This window comes from Myripristis murdjan, chromosome 7 (genome assembly GCF_902150065.1).
Source record: "Myripristis murdjan chromosome 7, fMyrMur1.1, whole genome shotgun sequence".
Lineage (NCBI taxonomy): Eukaryota > Metazoa > Chordata > Actinopteri > Holocentriformes > Holocentridae > Myripristis > Myripristis murdjan.
The window spans coordinates 22,981,639-23,008,265 of NC_043986.1; the positions used below are offsets into that span (position 1 = coordinate 22,981,639).

At 42.8% G+C, this 26,627-nt stretch overlaps 1 protein-coding gene and 1 long non-coding RNA gene across 2 annotated transcripts in view; one reads left to right on the forward strand and one right to left on the reverse strand.

Moving 5' to 3' along the window:
* The first annotated feature begins 514 nt into the window (after positions 1–514).
* Positions 515–5,165, forward strand: slc52a3-1 (solute carrier family 52 member 3-1). Its single transcript, XM_030056042.1, has 4 exons — positions 515–775; positions 1,856–2,946; positions 3,851–3,974; positions 4,471–5,165. The coding sequence occupies exons 2-4, from the start codon at positions 1,949–1,951 to the stop codon at positions 4,681–4,683; spliced, it is 1,335 nt and encodes a 444-aa protein (XP_029911902.1). The 5' UTR covers positions 515–775; positions 1,856–1,948; the 3' UTR covers positions 4,684–5,165.
* LOC115362201 (uncharacterized) overlaps positions 3,847–26,627 on the reverse strand; it is a 38,890-nt gene continuing 16,109 nt past the window's right edge. The window contains exon 3 of the long non-coding RNA XR_003928476.1: positions 3,847–3,951. This is a non-coding gene — a long non-coding RNA (uncharacterized LOC115362201). The remainder of the gene's footprint in view (positions 3,952–26,627) is intronic.

Consider the following 26,627-nt stretch of genomic DNA (forward strand, 5'->3'; position numbering starts at 1 on the left):
AAATGGTGGACAGGTCTGCAAAAGGTTGTCTAAGATCATTTTGTGTGTGTGGTCAGTCTTTTCTGGTCTGAAACACTCAAGCATTTATCTGGTTTTGTTTTTCTCCACTCCATTTGCTGAATGCTATGCCAAAATATTTTATTTCCAATGAAAATTTATATAGAACCTGCACATAAAGCAGTAGCCTCAGGTTACCATGAAACCACCTTACAGGTAAAACATCAAATATAAAATAGGACATGCATGGTGTTGTGATAGGAAGCCACTGGTGTCCCATTACTGAATACAGGGTTGGGTTTCCTGGGTTAATTTAGCAACTGGTTAATTTTATACTGATTTTAACCTTATTCACAAAGTGCCTGTTGTGTGAGGTGAGAGTGACTACGTAATCTGCACACATGGCCAACAGGGGGCGGTGCAGGCTCCAAAAATACACCCTGAGCACATTTGATTTGTGTCCTGTAGCGACCAAATGTGCAATGCGTGCCAAAATAACAAGGTCAGTGTGAAGTGATTCAGCATTAACCTCAGCACCTGGATCTTTCTAAATGAATGTGAGGGTGCGACAGAGAAAGCTCAGCTTTATTTAACACTGTCATGTGTTATCCAATGGGGTCGACTGCTGGACTGGACTCTGACCTGCCCAGCGGCAGGCATGTGATCTCCCTCAGTCTGTAAAATGAAGGAAGAGTTGAAGGAGACCTCACGCTGCCACTAAACTCTATATAAGATGACAGAAACTCATATTCAGGGCCTCCAGACACTGCAGAAGCTTGTAAGTACACTTCCATGTTTAAAAGGCAACATTCTGGACTTGTAGGGGCATGAAGAGTATGTGTTGTACATATTCTGCATATCAATAAAGTTCTCCACTATTTCTGCTAAGTTTGGAAATCTATAACAAGGCAGTACCCTTATTTCTACTTTATCTACACTTAATACATATTTTGTAATAACATAACACTGCTTTTCATAAACTTTTGCAATATGATATTGCACCAGTGTGGGTGTATCATGTGATCCTAGAGGCAGGACATGCACTAATTTGTTTTGTTCATCATCATGAGATCAGCATGACAGCCATAGGCATGCCTGATGACAAGCAGAGAGGAAGGAAACCCGCATGATTTAGTGAATTTGTAGACTGTGGGAAAGAGGATGTGAAAGTTGTATCAGCTGCTTAAAAATGCAGGCATGGATTCAGTTCTGAGACAGCCTTTGTGCGCTCAGCTCCTTCACCAGTGAAGCAAGGCACTTGTCCATGACTTGGGTTACTTTGCTGTTTTAATGTGAGACTATAAATGTATGTAGATTTACTGTAACTAAGAAACTACACCAGGCTCTTTTGGAAATTTTCTTTTGGTTGTGATTCTGGTTCTTGAAGGACAACATTTAGCATTAATGTGTGATAATGTCATCCCTTGCATAGCAGGAGTGATTATCTCTGTAATTTGGCAAGCTTTCCATTCAGGCAGCTTGGCTGTACTGCCAATGACATCAAATGCATTAGAAATGTGATTTGAGATGTCAAAGTCATTACGAAAATATGCTCTGTTGCGCCTTGAAAGAGTGATTTGTGAGTTTTCAGGTGGCGCCTCATGCAGTTTCTCACTTCATTAGCTACCTATTGATAAATTTTGGTCTGACCTTCTTACCAACAAACAGGTTGTGCTGCCGCTATGTGCTACATGGAGAGATTAAAGTACTGTAGAGGCCCAATGATACAGACCACAGAGTTTCATTATTGTGATAATATTTGATTATATGTTTTACAAGAGATGATGTGTCTCCGAACCAACACTTTTACAGTATTTTGTGATATTTCAGTGTACATGACTTTCTGCTTCTCCTTCAGGCATGACAATCAGTAAAGTTGAACCATCTGAGGAGATTGCGTGTTCTTCACCCAAAGTGTCTCCAGGCTGCCTTTGACTGACCGGGCTGCAGTATGGCTCTGCACATCCACATGCTGGCCTGCGCCTTTGGCTTGGGCTCCTGGGTGGCTGTGAATGGCCTGTGGGTGGAACTGCCCCTCATTGTCAACGCGCTGCCTGAGGGCTGGGAGCTTCCCTCCTACCTGACCGTCATCATCCAGCTGGCGAACCTGGGACCTCTGCTTGTGACTCTCATGCACAAGCTGTGCCCGGGCCGCCTGAAAGAGCGCTTCGTCATCTACTTCATCCTCTCCATCGGTGTCCTGTCGTGCCTCCTGCTTGCTTTCTTCTGGGACAGGACTACAATTGTGGCCGGGGTGCCACATAGCACGGCCTTCTTCATCATAACGTTCTTCCTCTCTCTGGTCGATTGCACTTCCTCTGTTACCTTCCTGCCTTTCATGATGCAGCTTCCAGCAAAGTACATCACCACGTACTTCATCGGAGAAGGACTAAGCGGATTCATTCCTGGCCTGGTGGCCCTTGGACAAGGTGTTGGCATGGCCAGATGTGTCAACTCCTCCCAGACCGGAAACCACACAGGCTATGGGAAGTTACACACAGAGTATCTTCCTCCCAACTTTTCCACTGAGTTTTTTTTCTTCTTCCTAACAGCCATGATGTGCATAAGTCTGGCTGCCTTTTGCGCACTAAACAGACTTCCTCGGACATTCACGCTGTCCACAGAGGACCTTGTACCAGACACTGTGGCATCTGTCTGCTCTGGCCTGGATAACCCTGCATTAGAGACTGATGGAGAGGATGTGAAATCCCAGGCTGAGCGGTCAGGCCACAGCAAGCCTCTACTGGCTGCACGAACACACTCTGTGTACCAGCTGACCTTCATCTACTTTCTGGTGGTGTGGGTCAACGCTGCCACCAACGGCCTGCTGCCCTCTGTGCAGACGTACTCCTGTATGCCCTACGGGAACCTGGCCTACCACCTCTCCGCTGCTCTGTCATCAATGGCCAACCCAGTGGCTTGCATCATCGCAATGTTTTTCCCATACAGGTACAAATTATACTGGTATCAGCTTTGCACCAAGTCCAAAGTGCACAACTTATGTGGGAAAATTTTGGTCAATTAGTGTCCCCATTTAACCCCATTATTAAGTCAGTAAATAATGAATGGAGTTACTGTTAGCTAAGTCACATACAACCAGGACAGATCTTATAATCTACAAGAATTCAGTCACTATCTATGTAATCAATATTTATGGTAGTGATGGATATTTTGTCCCTGATATCATTTCATAGGTCTGGGCAACTAAACAATGGCTATAATTTTTCCTCATCGTGAATATAAAATTGTTCAATAAAATATTGATCAGTTTAAATGAGTGAAGAGACACATTGGTGGCTAAAACAGATTAGCGTAATGCTAACTATTAGCATTCCAAATTGTTCAGATTTCACACAGAATCAAAAAGTAGTGATATAATTATTATTTGATGTATATCAAAGTAATCATTGAGATCGACTGAAATAATGCATTTTATTGTGGTAACATTTTTGGCCATATCGCCCAGCTCTGCCAGTGAATGTGCCAGTCATCCTTTTTTTGTGTGAGGAACGTTACCATATTTAGACATAATGACACAAACATCATCTGAGGGGGAGCATGTGCTCACAATATGAATAGTTTTCCTTTGTTTTCAGTGCTTCTCCCCCCATTTTTCAATACACTAACAAAGCCAGGCAGAGAAATTGTCATGCTGAAAGAAATATCCTTAATCTTAATCTTTTTATCTGTAATCTTTTCCTCCCCATTACGATTGAAAAATTGAAACGGGTCACACTGACCCTGACACAGCGGCAGGGTTAAAAGATAAGCTGCCTTTATCTTAATGTGGAATTCACTCCTAGAGATATGCAAATCACTAGCAATTATGAATCATGTCCTGTATTGTTTTCAGGTCACTGGTCTTCCTTGGTGTGCTGGGTCTGCTGGGGACAGGATTTGGCAGCTACAACATGGCCATGGCGGCTCTGAGTCCATGTCCTCTGCTTCAGCACTCTGCAGCCGGAGAGGCGATCATTGTGAGTGACATACAAAGACGGTGAATCAGAGATTGTGAGAAAGGGAGAGCAGGCTCAGATTCTTCAGGAACATTCCTCTGTGGCTTTATCAGGGAGTCTCATGTGGCAAAGTTCAACTCCTATTACAGAAAACCTGAGTGTTGAGTAACTGTTCCCACTCATCACACCTCGGGATCAGGGGTGATAATGCAGTATATCATGTACATACTTGCACCAAATATTGATATTTGAGTTTTCAACTTGATTGGCACGGATGCACATTTGAGTTCCTGAGGCGTATTTTTGTTCCCTGCTTTTATATTTGAACACAAACTGTTCTGATGAGTGAGCCCTACCCCTACACATGATGAGGCAGCGTTTCTCTGTTGTTACTGGTATTAATGTTTAAAAAATAAAAATGCAGAAAAAGGTTCATGTTTTGTATTTCAGCCATAACTTTGCTAGGTTATTGTTTGGCTAGAATGCTGAGTCGACCTTGATCTTTTGCAATCCCCAGGTGCTTTCGTGGGTCTTGTTCACTGGAAGCCTGACTTATGTGAAGGTGATGGTGGGGGTCATCCTGAGAGACCGCAGCCACAGCGCCCTGGTCTGGTGTGGAGTTGCACAGCAGATGGGCTCCCTGGTCGGGTCAGTCACCATGTTCCCACTGGTCAATGTCTACCAGCTGTTTAAATCAGGGGACTTCTGCAACACTAAATGTCCCTTATGATAATTCAGCGCTGCATGGACGACAGCATCGCCAGCTGAACCTCTTGAGACAGGACTCTTCAGTTAAAGTTTTTTTTTTTTCTGCTGGATCAGGATGCTGCACTCCTTATTCCTCTAAAGGGAATCACTTTTTCATTTTCTTCTGTTTGTGGTTTTAAGAATTTTAACCATGTGCACTGTTTGTATGTATCAGAATGAGGTCAAAGTCATTTGATACACTATAATGGGAATTTACTTTATGATATTAACCAATCATCATTATAACATTGTAAAGATATTAAATAGGAAATCTGGTCAATGTTAGGCCAGCCTTTTTTTTTCTTCCATTTTTCTTTGTCAGTATTGCATTTGCCATTCAGACTGTTGTTATGTATTTCTTCACTAGATGGCGCAAGTACACTTTTGTATAATAAAAGCCACTTCCCTACACTCTCCAGGCACTCAGTGGCCACAAAACCTTGCAGCACAAGGAATACATTATGATGTGTATTTATGAAGAAGATAAAAAAATTAAAGATGTTTCTCCCTTCAGTTTCAGTTTGTAATACTGATAGTAAACCACTTTCAATTCAGGACATTTGCGCCTTGCATTCTTACATGTGTGAAGTGAAACATTAAATAAAAACAGGCTATTGTAACATCAGTGGGATACAGGGTAGAATTCAATTTGGTCTCATTAATCTCCTCTCATGATACAATTTGTTGCAGTTATGGTATATGTAAAGATGAACTATACATCAGTAAAAATGGCTGTTACATATTATATACTGCCTTTCAAACATGGACTGAATGAACATGGACTATAAAAGCATCAACCGATTAATAAATTGCCAACAGTCATGATGAACACGGTCAAACTTATGAAAATACCAGGAGAGAGAGAAAGGAGGAAAGATATTCAGTCACGAGGAAGCAGACAGCGCAAGACTCTGTGTCTGATCCAAGCCCTATCATCCCCATTATGGATGCTGCTGCACATCCTCTGAGGAGGACAGAGGGATGCTGGTCATTGATGGGAACCAGAGAGTGGTTTGCCATCAGCAGCTGGTCGCCCTCTCTACCCCCTGCCCCAGCGGTCTGCAGGCCTGTGTCTGTGGGGAGGCACAGGGAGGAGGGGGGCTCTAATTATTGACACTCAGAGGGGGCTGTTGGCTGTTGCTCCTGCCGCTGGTCACTTGGGAACTTCCCCGACCCCAACACTGAGTAAAAACAAAAAAAAAAAAAAAAAAAAAAAAGGAGAGGAAACGGGGCTGCAATTAGCCCGATGTAGCCTCCAGGGCCAAGGATTGGTGCAAGACTAGCACAGATGGGATTTTCTCACTTGGATTTGTTGAATCTACATTGCAGTATGTATAAGATGAACATGAAATCACTGCAGTCATTTGTTGCTGCAGTCAGAATTGATTGATGGGCAGCTATATGATCTTAATGCAAAAGACATGACATATTAAGAAAAAGAAGAGGTTGAAAGGATTTTTTTTTTTTTTTTTTTTTTTGGTGTTAAAAAAACGTTCATTCTCTAAACACGACCTGCATACGGTCTCAACTGTGACAAGCTTACATGAGGCGGTCCACCTGAAGCTTGCATGTAAATGCTTGTTCTCCTTTTGTTACATGACCTTGAATATTTGTGTGCAATCAAATGGATTTTCCCTTAGCCTCATTAGTTAAATTCCATGATTGGCTCGGGGCTTTTGTGTCGAGGCATTGACAAAACAAAGCGGCAGAGAAAAGTGTATCATTTTCCTTGCGAGTGTCAGATGGTCCCATCGCTCCTCCAGCTGGTCAGGAGGGGCCGTGGCCACCTGGATGCTGTGTCCTGGTCCTGTGAGATCCTGCAGTCTCCTCTGCCATGTGAAGACTCCACTTACTACGCCACTGAGAGGTCCATCTGCTCAGGACGACACCTCCCAGAGAGTCACCCCCCCCTCCATACACACCCTACCCCATCCCGCCACCCCCCCTCCTTCCCTATCCCCCAGCCAGCCACTGTGCCTCTCAGCTAAATGAGCAGCGTGTCAAATGGAAGGAGGATTTACCCTTCCTTTAACGGGATAAGAGAATGAATTCAGAGCACCACAACGCAATGAATGAATGACCCCGCCGGTGTAGATATGCACTCCTGGAGCACGGCTGCTGAATCGACAGATACGTCACCTGTGTCTGACTTTGCATGCTGCTCTGGTTCAAAGGCAATTGCATGCCATGCCAGGGTTCACTGAGTTGCATGTTACATTTGAGAACATGGTGTAAAAGCATAACCAGTCAAAAGGAAAAAGAGAAGCGTTATTGTCAAAAACAACAACAGGACATTCAGAAAGTATGGAAATTTTTCTTGAGTTAAACCTGGAGGGCGAGGGATTTTGGCAGCTGATTTTCAGGTGAACAGCTTGCGGGGGAAACCAATTGCTGATGCATGCAGACAATTCACAGACAGGCACAAGGTAGCGTTCAGACAGCCTCTCTCCCATCAATTTCCACACAAACTCCACTTAATAAATGTTGTCCATTTATTTCAAATTGAATGTGACAGCCCTGTGTCATTTCACTATCGTGTCTTCCAGCAGACAGTGATGCACACAGGCCCACTCCTCGTTTTCTATCAGCAGGTATTGATGTTGCTTTAATGAAGTGCCTAGCGCTCCACCCTAGGAAGAGACAAGTCTGTCAGCATATGTAAATGCTTCCTGCCTGTCATTGCTGTGGAGGGTTCAGCATGGGTCAGCATAGATTCCCCCTCTGGGAACCCTTTGTTCTGCGGCCCGACTGTGCCACATGAGGGGACCAATTACAGAGCTGCACAGCAGGGAGGGGGTGCAAACTTGTTACACTGCTGTAGTGAGCTAATTATTACCTCAACACCGTGGGTAGCATAGAGCCCAGCTCATCTCTGGTGGGTAACAATAGATGCTGATGTATAAGGTACAGGTCTGGATGCACACTGGTTCTGATTGAATGGTTTACAGTTTCAAGAAAGCTCTACTATTGGTTTATACTAGCGGTTCTATTATCACAGTTTGGAAAAAAGGTCATCTTAATTTTCCAACCATGAACAGCTACTGAACTAGTGAAATCCCAAAGGTGCTTCTTTGCATTGTCAATGCAAAGGCAATTTACAGGCTACTGACTGCCAGCCACATAACCTTGATGTGGTGTCAAGAAATGATTTATGAAAATGCATCCTGCTCTCCCTGTCCCGAATGAGACCTGACTGGGCCGGGTGTGTTGACACAAAGCCCATATGGCCAGGCAACCAGACACTTGCATGAATTATCATTTATATCATAATATCTCTATGGGCTTTTGTTCCCAGTTCCTGATGAGGTATTGGCAGTCTGTTCTTCATCAAGGAGTGCAAGAGATTGGCCAGGTTTTCATCCACTAACATAATGTTTCAGCTGACATACAAAGCTATGCTTTATCCTGGTGCCAACAATAGCGCAGATATAAATCAGATATTTGATGAGGTATTACATTTGGTGGAACTGATGATGAACAGACCGACCAAAACAGGTGAACAGCCTGATTTAACAGACCTGTGCAGACTGAGTGCTGCACAACAACGGAGGTAACTGACAACACAAGCATGATATTATCAACGTCCATTCTGAGTGCAAAGTAAAGCACACATTTTAAGGCAAAATACTGCATGCACCTCTTGATGCATGTTGTGGACAGAGCTGCCCCTCCCTCCTCGCTATTAGCCCCGTTCCTTACCCTAATATCCAAGCCATTCATCTCCTGTACCCCACCCCCAATGACCAGTCTAGCACAGCTGCTAGGGGCTACCAGTCCCCCTTGTGTGTGGGGCCAGTCAAGTGGAAAATGGCTGCTACCGAGAGAGCCCACTTCAGAGAGCCATCATCCTTTGAAGGGGCATGATGGCCTTTGACAGCCACAGTGTTAACATGGAGCCCACATGAACACAGCACTGCTATTATCGTGTTTACTAAAGCAAGGGGAGAAGAGAGAGGATCAAGGGAAACCCCTTTGGTTGATGTTTGAATCCAGTGGTAGCAGGGTGCTTGTCTGAACCACACCAGAGTGGCATTGTAGGGAAACATGACATGAGATTACTCACAGCCAGGTGGAGATTGAATTTCAATACGTCGGCTGAGCTTTCAGTGAACAAGTCATCCGATAAAGGTTAGATGATGCACAGTATGTGATGTGTTGTTGACGCATATGCCACAAATGCATATTTACCTACTTGTCTGTGTACATTGTAATTACACTTTCAGCGTTAATACCTTCTATGGACAAATATTGTAGCTGACATAACTCATGCAGTTATTATGCTCATTAGCCTGTGCAGTGCATACTAATTTCCAGATGCATTGTATACTAATTTCCCTATGACCTCAGGCATTGTGTAGCTCAATTTATGGATGCAGATTGGATTGGCATCAAATAAAGGTGACTGAAATAGTTTCACCCAGCCCTGCCCGCACTGGCATGACTCCAGCACAGAATGGCTGCTGATCTATAGCTGTGGCTGCAGTGCTGCAGCGAGCCGCTCTCACAGCTCCGGCACATGTTGCTAGAGGACACATGTGGAGTTCTCTATGAGCAACAGTGATTTTAACTGCAACAAATGGTTGAGCTGTGTCATTATCCAGATTTTTGGCAGAGGGATCATTACCTGCCACAGATGCCACTGTTGTTTTGTGTCTCCGCATGTCCAAAGGCTAGTAGAACCTTAACACTTGAAAAGAGCAGGAGGTGCCTTTGTGTTGAAGCACACCTGATCTTACCAATCAATTGGCAGCTCTGCCCCTCACACCGCTCTCTCAGGCCCTGCCTCAAGGCAGTCCATCTGTTGCTACAAGGATGTGTGGCTATGGGTGCTACACATACAGAGTAGGCCTGTGTGAGTGTAAGTGTGAGTGTGTGAGTGTGTGTGTGTGTGTGTGTGTGTGTTGGCAGAAAATATGTGATTTGTGGCTTTGTGCTTGGTGACACCGATGTTCCCTGAGGTGCAGCTCCCTTGCACTCCCTGTAGTTATGAAACTGATATTTAAAGTGGAAAAAAGTGACAAGCAAAGGTGGTGAGATGCACGATGTGCAATTAGCACAAACAGAGGTGGTATCTGAGAGCCAGGGGAGATATACTTAGATCTACATCCTAATGAAACAACTGCGTTACACCCTCTTTCTTATAATGGAAGGCTGAAGGCAAAGAGAAATTTTTTTTTTTTTTTTTTTTTTTTGAGAATCAAAAGAAAATGCCTTTCTAAAATACAACTGGTTTGTTTTCTGCTGAGTCTGCACTGTGCCACTGTTCCCGGAGCGTCTTATCTTCCCTCAGAACATTAGAAAAGACTTTTGATGGTGCTTCGGTGGGAGAGAGTATGGATTGTGCTCTGTATGAGAGCACAATTATCAGAACATACCACATATGCTGAGACATTTCCAGCAGAAGTCTCTTATTAAAGACAAACTCAATCACTAAAACCGCGGAGAAGCACAACGTAAACGACAGAAAGATGTAATGACCTTCTAGTCGGAGTGTGTGTATTGAACGGTGGTGAAAGTGTATGCTGAGTGGTGCTCAGTCACTCAGTGCAGCGCTCAGGGTCAAACATGGCAGCGGGTGAGGGAGCTGAAGGAGCGTATACATGCCCACAGGTTATAATTTATCCACCTGCACATGGCAGAGGACAATGATGTTATGCATTGGAGGCTGGAACAAAGAATAGAGTGTCTCACAAACACATTCAGGGGAATATAGTATTTCACCCCACCGACCTTGTGTGTTACCTACCCTCTACCTTTGAAATATTGAACTTTTGTGATGGATGCTCTGAACATAACCTGTTTGAGGACTGCTTTGTGGTGAGCCTGGTCGTATTTGATCAACATAATATATAGGAAAAATGATGAATTATTAATAGATAATGGAATAAACACTTGTGTTGCATTGTGTTGCCTTGTGGCACTGTTTTGCTTTGTATTTATATTCTGTGCAGTGACCCCAACAAAAAGTATTTTATTTTATTCCCCTGTGCAACTGTATAAGGAGCAATGATACCCTGAATATATTTTTATTCATGTGACATTTAGATTTTGAATTTCTATTTTGCTTTGGTAGCTATCAAATGAATTGTCAGTTTTTCCAATCATAACCATTTTGTTTAATGATTTATTTTCATTTTCGTTGATAATTGATCTCTGCCTGCAATACTATTCCCTAAGCAGACCAACTGGAGATGAAAAATGGTGATATGTTATGCTCCTGCTCCTCTTTGGTAGTTCTCTTTGTCCCTGTATGCTCTCACTTTAACATGATTTAGTTCATTATGGGGATTTGGTGCTGGAGAGAATGTCATATGCTAAGTTAACCTCTCCATGCCTTAGTGGCACAGTGCCAGCTGTAAAAGGACAAGCACATAGACACACTCTCTTTGATGACGACAATTGGCAAAGTCCCCAACCCTTAAAACAACCCAAGCTGCTGTTGGATGTATCTAACGGTGCGAGTGCACTCAATAAATCTGCTGGGGTCTGATTCACACTCACCCACCCACATCCAGGCGGTGTCCTTGAAAGTAGCCCTGCATGTCCAACTGTTAATGCCCTGTCAATTCAGGAGGAGCAAGATCTATCCAACACTGCCCACAGTGTCAATGAGAACATTTTTAATTGTCTGGGTGGTGGGTGATGCACAATTTCAAAAATGTACCAAGGAAAGCCTCCACAGATCATTTGAATCATAGCCTCTAAGTGTGCCTGTTCATTGGACAGCCCACTGTGAGGACAGCCAACAATCCCATTGAGAAATTAGCAGGGTCCCCTGTGCTTTCCTCTCCTTTAATGAATAATTCAGCCGTCAGGGTGAAAGCAGGGCGAGGAGACCTTGTCACTGGCGACTGACTCAGCACTCTGTGGCCTGAGGGTGACACTCTAAACCTGAGCGTTGCATCCTGTCCCCTCCCTCACAGGTTCGGGTGCTCTGGTTCCTGTGTTGGGGGGCGACGTGGTCATCCAAGCGCAGAGGGAAGACAGCTTCACTTAAAGTTATGCACAGAATGGACCTGTGCATCATCAGTCTCTTTCGATTTCTACAGGCTGGTATCGTTGTTTGGTTGTCACAGTGATCACATCATAAATCTTGATCTACACAGAAATAAAAAATGATACTCGTGATATATTGCTATCTATAAACCTTGCTGCTTTCTCCTTGTCCACTTTGTGACATTCCTTCCCATCGTCTCCCACTCTTGTTCCTACCACCAGTCTTTATTTCTGAGAATGTTTTGTTTTGTCTTCCTTTCTGTTGCAGACCTCGATTGGATGCATCTTGCCCGTGGCTGTCTCCTGCTTTCATAGCCCATGGAGAAGGCTGGCATTTCAGGACTCTTACAAAAGAGGATTCCACATCCAGGGCACACAGGCCCCCTGGGCTCTGTGCATTCGCCTCGTACGGTCCACAGCGCTCTGAGCAAACATCTGTTTGGCTCTGGAAGCAACCTTTGATCTCCGAACTAACACTTGCTGTCATATTAATTAAGAAAGAGAGCGCTAAATCCGTAAGAAGCACAGGAGAGGATAGAAGTGAAGTGAAAGTGTGATGTGTGATTCAATTTATTGAGTTGACATGTAAAGGATTAAAAAATACACTTCTCTACATTGAATATGCCCACTATATCATCTCTCTGGTTTATATAGAAAATGTACAACCTGCTGTAGATCCGTAAGTGTCAGAAACATCACTTCCATCATGTGCACAGGATTTGTGCACACTGCTTGTACAGCATATACAATAGGTACACTATATCTCCACTGTACTTAATGTATATTGGATGATATTGGTATTGATCATATGCTGAATAAACATCTATTATTGCTGGTCATTTTGGAGCCATTTCAGTAACAACAGCCCTTGTGTAATAAAACTAATTTCTGAGTAGAGGACAGACACTGGTATGATTAGAACATGATGTCATGTAACTGTAATGAAACCTGATTAAAATAATTAAAAGATCAATAATCCAACTATTACTACCATAACACTGCAAAAAATCTCCATCTGTAGTAATTTAGTCTCCTACTGAGTATTAAAATCATGTTTTTCTTCAAAAACAAAACAAAACAAAACAAAACAAAAAAGGCAGAGACAAGGCAGAATAAGGCAGCTCAGGCCCCTTGTATCACCTCATTTAAGAAAATTGGAAATAAATTGATTATAAGTGGAAACAAGACAGATTTTTTTTAACCTTGTTTTAGGAAGACAATATTTTAAGACAGAATATAAGACTTGCTAAGACGGAGCTTTTTTCAGTGAACTCACATTAACTGACACACAAAAAATGATAGAATTCCATGTTTCTTTGTTATGAATACAGTAAAATACAATATAATATTTTGATGTGACAGCCTTTGCATCTTGTATCACTGCCTTTAGGCTGAATATTAATTCAGAATCAAAGTTGTACAATAAATACAGCAGATGATGCTTTGAGAGGTTGTATATTGTCATCATTGTTTATGACATGTTTATATATTGAATATCTGATAAATTGCAGTTCTGACCAGACACTGCAGATGCTTATAGGGCCATCTAAAGCAGGTGCCTATGGTACCATCATAAATCAATACATGGACTTCAGCTGGTGTTACGGGCTTCTGTAAATTCCAAATGGAAACACATACTCTACCGCTTTATCTCTTGTCCGACTGCACATGGGCGCCTCTAATTCACAACAATTCCCTGATTTCTTGGGTGTTTTTTGTGGCTGACTTGACAGGTGCTGTGGGCCATACATACACCAACAAAACAGAATCATCACTGTCTGTCTCATGAGCGCGGCACGGCGACAATCATTAAAGATATAGAGAGAGACAGATTAAGTGACAACAGTCTTCGCCCACACATGAAAAAGCCTTTTATTGAGAATTCAAACAGGTGTCATCCTGGTTCCTGAGAGGCGAAACGAATGACAGGCTACTGGGCCGTAAATAGCAGAGCAGACGACGGGAGATTGGCCATATGTCCACTGTATGTGTGAGCGCCAGCTACACTGGCTCGGTTTGAGATAGGATTCTTTTGGGAACATCCCAGTAAAAGCTCCTCCGGGAGAGAGGTGGATTCAGCTACAACATCCGTTCACTCAATTTTGGTCAGTTAAAATGCTTAACAGTGCACTTGTCTCCTCTGTGGTTTGGATATATTAAAATGGCAATTTCACTGTGTGTTATCTGTCACTGCTGAGCAATTAACTGACAATCAAAACATTGTTGAAACTGGCAACTCATCGTTGCTAGGACACCCACGTCAAATACAGTGAGAGAGCATCAAATGATCCAAAATGCTGTCAAAGCATGATTATCATTTTGAAATTCATATTTCTGTACCTCATTAGCCCTCTTCATATCCCCTCAATGCCTATTCACTATCAAGAGAGTGCAAGGCCTCAAGACTCCTGTGTGTGTGTGTGTGTGTGTGTGTGTGTGTAGTATATATGTGTGTGTGTGTGTGTGTGTGCATGTGTGTGCCTGCGCATGGGTGTTAGGCGAGGATAGGGCATTCTCCAAGGAGCACACAGCTCCATCTGGGCCAAAGTAATTGGTCTGCTATTCATATTCAGCAATGTAATAGCCTCTAGCTATTCATACAGTCACACATGAACTAGTTACACTGAGGACAATCAAAAGATGGGTTGACCCAAGTGTCACAATTCAAGAGGGGTTACATGTATGACAGTGAGAAAATGTAACCTTGCTTGATGGGATGAAAAGGAAGCTAATTTTTTTTAGGATAAATTCTCTTTCAAGCGTGGTGATTTGTGATTATTGTACTTCAAAATTACAGCACTAGATTACAGTTTTGGTGCTAAACAACTATGAAGGTGAAACAGAGTCAGAAACTCTGCACTAGTTGGGAGTCAGTAAATCTTGCATTATGATGAACTGCCATTAATAGAACCTGCTTGCACTTGGAATAAGAATCTGCCCTCCTTTCCGTGGAAAGGGCCTACAGCGCCCCAGCTCCCAGAAACGTACGCAGTGAATCATCAATTACACTGGCAGCTTATGGTGAGTTATTATCCTCTTAGAAATAATCATGTTAAAGTTCCAAAGGGCTGTGAGCGCAATGATAATAACATACACCCGTAACGCTTACACAATAACGCATGCACAATATTTGCACCTACACATTTCCTTGGCAGCTACAGAACACAACATGAATAAATCTTATCTATTTCTCTGTTAATAAACCTTCTCGCTGGGAGTTGTAATATTACTGTTCCTCACCACCATCAGTGTTATGTGACTACTGTAAAGTCTCAGGCTGTAAAGTCATGCTGCCACCAGTTGGTTGTTTTTTTTCACTCTGTAGAAATACCTATAATTACCTACGTAATGGAAGAAAGCACCCTTCATCATCTGATCATTCCTCAACGAGATAAATATGGTGGTCAAGGCATTTAGTGACAAATGCTATCCTCTTGGTCGCAAGCGTTTGGAGTGGTTTATTTATCATGGTTTGAAGTGGTGTCTGAGTCTAACCAAAGTACTGATTATTCAGAGTGAAGAGGAGCTGCCAGCCCATTACCTCCCGGAAAATAACAATGTGAACACCCGCCTCCCTGGCCTTTCCCAATGTAGTCTGTCAGAGCTTGTCAGCTGCAGCACCATTCATTCAATCTCAACAAGCAAGTGTGCTCCAGTATTCATTCCCTGTCCTGCACTATCTCTCCCTGCATTCCCCCCCTCCTCGCTCTCTCTCTCGCTCTCTCTCTCTCCTCTCTTTCCCTCTCTTAGTTTCACTCTCCTTCGAATTAGCTCCCAGTGTCTTGCAGGTTGCACCCTCCTTTACCCACCCCGCCACCCTCACTTCCTCCCATTCTGCAAGCCTCCGCTGCTCCACCCCTCCACCCTACTTGGTCCCGATGAGCCATTGTGAGATTCAAGCAGATGGATGGGGAACAAAGGGGTGAGAGGGGGGCCCCCTCTGCCTGTCCCCCTTGTATCACTGCCAACCAGGCTCTGGGTAATCTTCTCAAGCTTTCACGGCAGAGCAATGAATAACCTCAGCCTCCTCTCTGAGACCCAGGCTCCACCACAGCCGCCCCCTCTTATCTCACCCTCTGCAGACTCGCCAGGGCCGGCTGCTCCCCGGATAGCATCTCTCACCCTCGCTTTCTACTCACTGTCTCTGTCCTCCACACCCAATCAGGGTTTTTTTTTTGTTTCTTGGGGCGTGTTACAAGGCCCGGAGATTAATTGGGGCTGTGGCTGGATGACATCTGGTCCCGGCTTCATAAAAGTCTGGGTCCTTGAGGTCTGCCGGGTTTATAATGAAGTGTACATAAGTTAATTTTCTCATCAACAGAGCACTCATCAAAGCTCCGTCAATAGCCATTTCAACACTTATCAGGAAACAGTTTGGAAAACATCTTGGTAAATTTGATTACCAATATGTTGAAATACAGAAGAATGGGCAGTGTATTTTTATAACATGCCTACCAGTTGTACCAGCATCACTTCTCTGTATATTTTTGAAATCAAATTTGTTGACCATGTTAACCAGTGCTTTTGCTGTTATGTGTAAAACATGTTTGCTGGTTTACCAGTGCCACAATAAATTGACTGGTAAAGACATTTTGTCCCTTAATGGTCAGAGTGACCTTTGGTTCCCATAAGAACCACTTGTCAATTTTAATTCCTTAATGAAATGTTCTAGTAGCAACAGCTGTAGGCTTCAATGAGTATCAGGGATGAGGAATCAATGAGAATCCCCTATGAGCATATCAAGTGTATCACAGCACTTGAACTATTAAATTTCCAAGTCTATTTACATTTTTTTTATACCTCAGCATAAAGGCAGTGATATGAGCTATATACCATGAGTTATATGTGCTGCTGCTCCACCAAAAACAATCCACCTGTATTGCTTTACAGGAACAGCCCAGCCATTCCACAGCTTCCTTGTATGGCCCTGTTAAAATATTGAGCATGTACTTAAGTGCTATTTGGCCAAGTGTCATTTAGGCTGAAGGGCTCTCCATCCACAAAGGACGTCTTGAAGTGACTGGATCAGAGCTGCTGGTGAACCGCAGAGGAATACACAGGTGCTGAATTATTTACTTTGAATTAAATATTTATACTTTTGTCCCACAAACTACTAACTAAAACTAGGAGGTAAGGCCGCAACTAAATCACGACAACAAAAACCCCTGTTGATGGATCATACACAAGTTGCCTAAAATGTCTCGCTGATGCAGAAGTCATTCGTCAAGATCATCATGACTGTGATATAGGTGTTATTGTAGATGGAAAACAAATGGAACAGGTTTTTAATTTGTGTGTCAGCGCAGAAAGAAAGGGAGCATGAAGTAATAGATGCTTCATTAACAAATTCATCAATGGCCAACAATCAGTTTTATGTACAGTGCCTTGATTTTAATTAATAAATCTCATGATAAAGGTCACTTGCACTAATTTTCAATTTAAAAACGTTCACATTCAAATAACAACGGCCAACCCCCGACCACTCAGTGCTTATGCATTTAATTTTTAATGCTAAAACTAACTCATATATGCCAAACAATGTTGGGGTCCAGTAACATGCAAATTTGACCAAAAAAAAAAAAAAAAGTGCCATTGCTCAAAACTTCATGTATATACTGCAACATGCAATTCACTTTGCTATACATAAAGTATATTTTAGAGGAGAAACATAAACAGAAGCAAAATTCCTTACTCCTTTTCTTGTTATATACTTTTATTACTTTTGTTAGATATCTTCCTCAAAAACATGGGTCTTGTTTTCCCTAGTAAAGAATAAAAACTTTAAAAATCTCGCAGCAGTTTTTTTTTTTTTTTTTTTTAAACTTTCAGTCTATCAGCTGAATGTAAATTGCAGAACTCTTTTGTCTGTAAACATTGCACATTTGTGCTCTTATCTCCGTGCACAGTGATGACATGTGATTGAGTTAAATACATATTGGCTTTTGGGAACCGCTGACCTAAATCAGCAAGATTAGTACATGATTAATGACACTTAATCCTTTGTTCAAGTTGAACTGTTCAAAGAATTGCAGCAGGGGAAGTCAAAAACCTCACCAGGCCTTCACTTTCTCCTTCTCACACACCTGCTATTGTGTCTTGCTACAAAACTACTGTGCCGAAAAATAGCCTATTAACTAAATAACAGCATATTGCATCCTTTTATCTTGTCTTCTTTCAGAAATGCCAAAAAGTGCGAGTGTGTCACTGTGGTGCCGATAAAATGTTGAAAGAACACAAGCGCTTGAGCGACCCCTAACATGATATGAAAAGCCAAACAAGTTCCTGTATGTATTCCTGTATCCAAGGGCCTCTCACAAAAAAACTGCAATGAGAATAACAGAGAAACCAATTATGAGCAAATTCATGGATGGAAGAAGAGAACAAATCATACAATTTTTGGATCAGTCAAATTCTGGCATTTATGAAGGATGGTTACAAAAGTAATAACCTTTTGGTAAATGTCATATTATTATTCATATTTAACCATTTTAAAAAATTAATCTGTCACAATATGCATTACTGAAAGAAGAAATAACATCACTATAATGTGTTAGCACTCGGCGGGTAACAGTATGTTACATGAATGTGTTGAAATCTGTTAGAAATGTTTTTCCTTCATGAATCTGTCATGGAATATTTCATCATGGGTGTCGTACAAATGTGCTATTTTTGTTATCGATTCTATTACCTGCCTGCCGGAGGAGGATATATTCACGTGTCATATAAAGAGAGCTACCATCAGAGGTTTGTGGATATATGAAAGACAATTGAAGAACACAGACATGTAGCCTATTTTGGTCTGAAAGGGTTTTGCTGGAATATCAGACATCATCGCATGACACATTAGTCAGAGACTGCACAGTTGTTTATACATAATTCCTTTGTTGTTGCAGGAGCACATTCTGCGGTTGATCATATTCTCTTCTATCTCTGTTCAGAGGCTGACCTGTTGTGCAGAGATGTGCATATTTACTCTATTCATAGGTTCCACACGCCACACATGCTACAGGCACATATTCATTACTAAGTAGCCTGTGGCAACTGTCATGAGCAGACAATGGCTGGAGACAAAAACAGTATTTCTACTACATGGGGAATCTTCCACACTTGTAGCCATACACTATAGCGCCGGCGTTCCCAAAAGCGCGTTTTTTTTTGTTTTTTTTTAATCATATTCACATAATCTTTGAGACTTAGAGTCGTATTGGAATCATAGATAAGCCTCCTTATGTTGCTCAGATATTACTGCAAATGAGCATGTCTGAGAAATGTAACACCTTGCGCAGACTCTTGCATTTTAATTTCTGTGGCATCTGTGACCAGTCCGTCATGTCCCTAACCCCCTCGGGGGACCCCCAACCTATCTGCAGCAGACCCCAAAACCCAGGAGGGGGGGAGCAGGGACACATTGATTGATGATGGTGTGAATTAACAGAAAGAGATGGAGAGAATCTTTTATCAGGCCAGAAACACGAGTGGATTAAAATGTAGTTGTACAACCCTCTGTATAATGCAGCAGCCTGGCCGCATATCACTAGGCACCAGAAGCCAAGATGAGAGCCATCCTTCATTTCTGCCCCCTCCCCACCTCCCTCTGAAACTTTGCTGAACCAGGAAAACAGCACTGAAACATGTGGTTAATGCACTAAACAGAACCAGATCATCATCATTACATTATTTTCCGATAAGAAAAACCCTTTCCCCATCCAATATTTGGACACATCCTGGATGATCAGCCACATTCAATTTGTTCGTCAGTTGATTTAAATTTTGGCACTAAGCATAATGAAGCCTTTTTCCTTGTGAGAAAAAGGAGACATAATGACAAGTTCAAACAGATCATTTTGGTTGAAGCTGACAGTAATAGAGGGTGTATTAAAATAAAAGCAGAAAGTTACTTCTCCCTGAGGACATGATTTTGCTCTACTGGAATTATAAGCTTCATGCTATGAGACCAGCGAAGTAGTAGCCCTTGATTGCCCTTAAATAGCGTCACTGAGACGGGTCCTGCACGACCACGTCTGAAGCTTTAATGGACCTGCAGCGTGTTTCCGTCTGGCAGTACCCTCTATATCTGACTCCATGGCTGCTCTGCTGATGTTTTGTTGCCACTGCATATTTATTGCCCTCTTGCAGGCCTTTTCTGCTCATCCCCTACTCACGAGGTGCAGGTGAGAGTTCAGCTGTTTAGTTTAACACATCATTGAGAAGGGCCCCAGACCTGGTTCCACGGCAGCAGACCACCACATGTGACAAATGCAATTAGAGGGAAAATATGCAATTACTGCAATCCCCACTCTCTCATGCGGCCAGACAAGGACAATTTGTCAACGAGGCCCCAGTGGTATCTCCTGAGCCTGGATAGGGAGCTGCAGGTACTATTGTCCCTGCCTCCCTCTCGCAGGCTGGCCTGCAGTGTTGAATGGCCCAAGACCCCAGGGAGATCTGGCAGAGGAAGATGTATGGCCAGAAAAGGATACAGGGTTCAATAATCAAAAACAAACGCTGTACCTTTGGCCGTTTGTGTTACATGGCCTGTTTTCCGCTGTAGACCACAGAGGCTGCGGTGTATTTACTACCGGCCACAGGGGAGTGTCAAAGAGTGCAGTGGGGCAAAGTTTACAGCTGTGGAGAAAAGACAGAAAATGCTGTTAAAATTTCACCTCACACTGATTATAATGAAGACAGCGGGTTGGCTTTGCATGCTCATGTCTGTCTCGGAGTGCAGACTGAGACATTTGTCTGAAGTGTTCAACACTGGCTGACATGTGAAGAACACGACCTGCTGCAGGCCTTTATACCCACTTTGAATGGGCGTGATAGATAGAAATGGAGCAATGGGGGCAAAGACCATGACAATTTGAGCACTGACCTGGTTTTTCACTGTAGTCATCATAAACACAGAGCCAGGCTCCTGGGGACATGTAATAACATCAGGCCTTTGGTGTAATTCACAATCTCAGTGTGTGGCAATATAGCAAAACCCATTACATTTGCCTTATAATTTGCTGTCGCCTCAGCAAGGGATTCAGGTGACTGCGGTCCCCGTTAATGGAGTTCCAGTGATAAGGACAGGTCTGTTTATTAGCCACATGCGGTCAAGCGTGGCAGGAACAGCTGAGCGCAGGCAGGTGTCGGGCCCTGCGAGGGCTCAGGCACCGCTGGCAGGCCTTGGCGCTCATTTCACGCACGTTATCGTCACACTAGCTATGTTGGAAAAGGAGGGTCGCGGGTGCACAGCTATATAACTGCTGGGTGATGAGGGCTCCTCAGAGTCACAGCGGTGTTTACCATCACTAGCAATTTGGTTTGTTTGTGAAAATCAATGAGTCATCAGTGGTTTTGTTTTTAGTCGAGTTGAAGGAGGTGCACTTTCAAAGGAATATCAGGTTTTCTGATTTATTTATTTATTTATTTTGTAAGCTGCATGTCTCTTAAATAAATTCAAATGAGCCACTGGTTCTAGAGAGCAAATATCCAGCTCACACCAAAGAATTTGGACTCAAGTGCTCTTGCGATATGCCTATCAAAACGTAGCAAATGATAACTGAACATTTTATTAGGACACAAAAATGAAAAGATCACACATGCCAACACTGCAAAGAAAGGTTATCTCTTCCAGCATGTGTGCTAGCAGACATTTACAGAGCCTTGAGGAGAAAATGAACTTCAAATTAAAATGTCTATTTGATGCATTATCCTAATAGGGACGGATGGGAGAAGAGAACTCTATGGTGCTCTCATCCTTCAGCCTGAGGGGACAGACTTGGGGAGTTGTCATTATCAACTTAGCCCATCAAGATGAGCCCTATTGGGAGGTGGATTCACAGAGATTGTCTGCTGTTTTGACAGGTGTCTATGGTGGTTAATTTATCAGGCAATTACAGAATAAATGGAACTATCGTAACTTGGGTAACCTGATTGATCTTGTACAAAACTACACAACAACAATTTCTTGGTCGAGTCAAATTTGAGTATGGGTCGAGTATTGAAAATAAGCTCAAATAACAAAATGACCACATTATTATCCACCCTCGTCAGTGAAGAATATAATGGACAAGCTGCAAGTGATTCTGCCTTGTATACATGGGTTGCTCATTTCAGTTGAGAGCTGCTTGCCTTGCAAGTTGCATGTTTTTATATTCAGGCACTATGTCTGCCCCTTAATTAAAGAAACACTGTACTCCTTTACACAGGAGAGGAAGAGCACAGTGTGTCTGTGACAGGAAATGGTAAAAGTAATATCTGACAAAGAATTGATAATGACTTATGAAGACTGACAGCTCCGTATTGTCTCTGCACTTTTCAGTCTGTTCAGCACAGCCGTTATCGATGGGCCAGACAGCAGACGGGTAGGCAGCCTTTATGTACCCTATATAAAGTGTGACCCAGGAGCCAGGGCTTTCTGTAAGTGTGCCAACTTGGACATGCTTCCAGCAATAGTCATGCTTCTGCCAGCTGCATCATCTGTGCCTGCACAAAAGCATGCCCTTTGAAAAGCGCTCAACACACACAAACGCAATGATGCGTGGCGCACATGCATCAATGTGCAAACGTGCATGCTCACACTATTACTCTTTATTCACAGATAGATACCCGGTGAAACTGAATATCAGGGTTTTTTTTATTTATTTGATTGGAAAATAAAATCAGGTTTCTCTTGAGTGGGCTTCATTGTGAGAATTTTTAATTTTCTGCGTAAAGCCCTGCCTTTCTTTCAGCATAAATCTTGCACAAACATCATCAAAGCAGTCTAAAACTGAGCCTAATCTAAAAAGATTCAAGGTGAAATCTAAACACGCAGCACCAAATGTAGTAGAAGCAACAGAGCTCATCTGTCCTCTAGCAAAAGACTCACTATGAGTCATACCAAGTGCACACATCACTGTAGAGACACTCAATTATGATTCAAATCTCCATAACGGGGCAATAAAGCCATTTGTCATGTGACCATCTGCAGTGCATCTCCTCTCATTCTGCCTGAATATAGTTAGTCCCTCCACACTGTGAAAATAGGAAAGTGTAGAGCATGTGGATATATCAGTGTCACTCTCAAATCTTAATAATCTCACTACTGGTGCTGAGCTCATGAAGGAATTGTATTTTCTGTAAACTTTGTCCCCTCCTGAAAATCTCTAGAAGCCGGTACACAAAGAAGGGCCCCGCAGAGCCGTGACCCGCGAGTCTTTGTTTTACCTGAGGTTATTCTGCTCAGATTTAAAACAATGTGTGAAGGAGAGAGCAACACCAGTTTAGTCCCAGCACCATATAATTATCGCCTGCTTTCGTCTCTCAGGGATGTTCATGGACAAGGGCCTCATAACAGGTGACAGAATGCCTGCCAGCCGCCTCCAGTTCCCCGCCCCCACCCCAGAATGGTGACTATTATAAACCAAAAACGTATGCTCTCAATATATATGCAAATGATGCCTGGTCCCAAGGTGAAGTTCGCAGAGCTGCAACGCTGCTTGCTTCTGTTTTGCTCATTTGCAAAAATGTTGGGAGTAACAAAGACCACAGGAAATTGAAAAATTGTTACTAAGTATTAGAAAAAGCAATCATTTTCCCCAGGCAGCCTAATCCCATGGAAATTGATCTCACCTCTCTCCCTGACATGCTCTGGTAGGAAAAACACATAAGAGGAAAAAGCCTGTCTCAGTGTAGCCTGATGGAAAATTTGTTTGGTTGCAGATTTCTTCGTTTTATTCATAAAAGCGCACCTTATTTGGTGTCAGGAACCAGTCTCTTTGTTTGTCCCCTTGGCTGCAAACAGGTGTACTGAATCCTCAAGAAGAAAACGAGTTGCTGGTGTGTAATTGTCTTGTAGACTCGCTGCTGCTTCACACAACTACCTACCTGAGTAATCTATCTGTGCTGCTGCTGCTCAGCCCCTCCATCCATGCTGCGTGCATGCAAATCTTCCCATTCATAGTCTAATTTTAAACAGACTGATACCATCTCACTAATGCATTTGCTCTTCCTTTTCGTGAAAGTACAAATTGGAAACGACAGTCTATTACCCACTGCTCTGACCTTCGTCATGGAACATAATGTGAAAAGACCCACAATGCCTTTATTTGAGGGAGGGAGGGGGTACGGTAGTGATTAATTAACCCAATTAATTTAGAATAAGATTATTTGAACAATTATTTTTAGATAACTCAGAGCAAGGTGTGATGATGACTATTATAATTAAGGTTTAATTACAACACTAGAAAGTGAAAATACTCTGAATACACTAGAGGTCTTTTGTACCTCATCCTGTGGAGGAGATGAAATTATAACTTCTTTTTGAGATACAAAAGAATATTTGGGAGAACAAATAAAGTGATTAAGGACGAATCCACCTTTAGATCAGGCTCATTCAAAGTGAGGAATAGTTTTTTGTTAAATTTTAACATGCAATTTGATTGGGCTTTCAGCTCTGTTTTCTGCTGCACAAAAGGAATTAGCTTACCCTTGGAAGCTGACAGATTTGCTCTTAGTGGGTGACAAGAGAGCTCCTTACTGAGCATGATAGTGGGTAGCTGGTGGAGATTTCATATGGTTTATTGCTCCTACTTTCACCAGTGTTATTTATTGAACTGCCATCATGGCCCCTGCTCTCCACAGCCACTGAATCCCTCTGTGCCCCACAGTATGATAGAGGAATTTATGCCACATGAACAGCATACTGAGCTACAGTTTAAGTGTTATTAAGAAGCATCACTCATGCATAGGCTAGTATTTACAGTAATACATTCACACATGCAGTGACTTCCTAATGAAGGCACTTGAAGGAAAAATTATGATAGATTGTGTGGATGGAGTGAGGGAAAGAGAGAGCAGGGGAAAAGGGGGGGAAACTAGGTTTCAAGTATTCGACAGGCTAAATGAAGAACAAACGTGCACCATACAAGACAGTGAAGGAGAAAAGATTATCATCTGTAGATGAAAGGGAGAGAGAGAGAGGAGGAGAGAGGGAAGGGAGGGAGAGAGAGAGAGAGAGAGAGAGAGAGAGAGAGAGGGAGAGAGAGAGAGAGAGAGAGAGAGAGAGGGAGAGAGAGAGATGCTCATTCACTGCCACACAGCTGTCTTATTTGCAAGGTGTTGAGAAACCACTTTTTTCAAGAGGATGAAAGATTTTTCTGAAGCCAAAAGGGTCTGCTATCATTTTTGGGCAGCTTGAGCGGTAGAGATGTTATTAGCATAAATTATCTCCCCCACCAAAGAGATAGGAACATGCTAGCTCCTTTCTGCTTTTCACACTTAATTGCCCTATTTACTGAACAGTTGCCCATGGACAACAAATGCACACACGCTCTGAGATGCATACAGGACAACAGGCAGGCACAAGCCAAATAGGGCATGAGTGATACACTGAACTATCTGCCAACCAGCATTAGATACAGTATGGCTAGAGTAGCAGTTAAGGTCCGTTTAGTCTTTATGTCGAACAGGGAATCCACAGTAGGAGGTTAAATATTGGCCTTTGTCACTGGGCCATATCTCATCAGTGTATATAAAAGGGAAAAAAATGACTTGTCCACAAAATGCATGCGTGGTTAGAGTGAAGAGATAAATAACTGTAAATTACACGCAATATTTTTCAAACTAAATATCATTGCATCCAATACCAATACATATGTTGTTTATTTTGTCAGCTGTTTGATCTTTATCATCACCAACTCAACAGCATCCTAGCTGTTCAAAAGAAAGCCTCAGTGAAGTGACCCAGTAAGCAAGAGTGAGGTGAATTATAGATGGCTATGTCTAATGGACTCATAGCTTCCCTCCACCTAGTCCAACATGCCGACTGACTTTATATAGTGCTCCAGAATGAGACTCTTGAGTTTTCAGCTTTTATCCATCACAGTCTCCATGCAAATTGTGTTCTCTATTCAGTTGTTCTTATTCTTTTTTTCCCCCTCCCCCCATAATTCACTGGGCATTTGAATTAGCAGGAGAATTAAGCCAAATGATTAAACGAGCTTCGCGTATCTGTAAACAGAGATAATAGATGTTCATGTAGACGGGGGTAATTGTCAGTGGTGTCTCTCGTGGAAGTGTCTGAAGGAGGAACAAATCAAGTAGATTGACTTCATTTATTCGGCCGGCCAGGTCATCTCCATAACCCTGGAGGGCCATACAGGATGTTAATGAGGTTGAGATTGTATCACAGCCCATCTGACCGGAGTGCAGCCCCTGCCCGAGCTGCTGCTACAACACAGGGAGGGTAAAAAAAAAAAAAAAAAAAAAAAAAAAAAACATTCCTCCAGCCCAAGGGGGTCAGTCGCTATGGTAACGTCCCGAGGCAGTGACCACATGTCAGAGTGAGTCTGGGGGCAGTAAGTGGACTGGAGCGTGGGTAAGGACAGGGGGAGGGGGGCAACAGGATGCAAGACAACTGGCAACATGTTGCCTGCAACCTGATACATGTAACCTGTGAGATACTTCAATCACAGCGGCTTTTCTTTTAAATGTAGTTTTTCACCTGTAACCTATAACCTGTAGCTACGTTTTAACTTGTTGCATCCACCAATCAAAATCAATATGAAATGTGAAGCTGTGCCATAATGTAATGTACAGAAAATATAGGCCTTAATAAGTGGGAATGGTGAGAAGATGCCACTGTAGGCCCACTCTACAAACATGCTGGATGATGCCTTTTCTAGTTATGAGTGGCTTCCTCCATTATGTGGAGCCGCTATCAGCACTTAAACATTTCCTCAGACTGTCGTGAGTTTGAAATATTGATGTGTGTGTGTGTGTGTGTGTGTGTGTGTGTGCGTGTGTGTGTGTGTGTGTGTGTGTGTGTGTGTGTGTAGGCCTATGCTTCAGAGGAGTGAAGCGGCTGAGCTCGACTGCTTTGTACAAAGGACAGAATAATGAGGACTGCTTCTGCCAGAGGTGAACTGTAGTTCAGGCAGCGTCAAACTCGAGGTTAGTTCA

Excerpts from the sequence above, each read along its gene's own strand:
- slc52a3-1 (XM_030056042.1), top strand. The coding sequence starts at position 1,949 with ATGGCTCTGCACATCCACATGCTGGCCTGCGCCTTTGGCTTGGGCTCC. Across the intron at positions 2,947-3,850 it reads GCAATGTTTTTCCCATACAG|GTCACTGGTCTTCCTTGGTG; the intron begins GTACAAATTATA and ends TATTGTTTTCAG. Across the intron at positions 3,975-4,470 it reads CAGCCGGAGAGGCGATCATT|GTGCTTTCGTGGGTCTTGTT; the intron begins GTGAGTGACATA and ends TGCAATCCCCAG.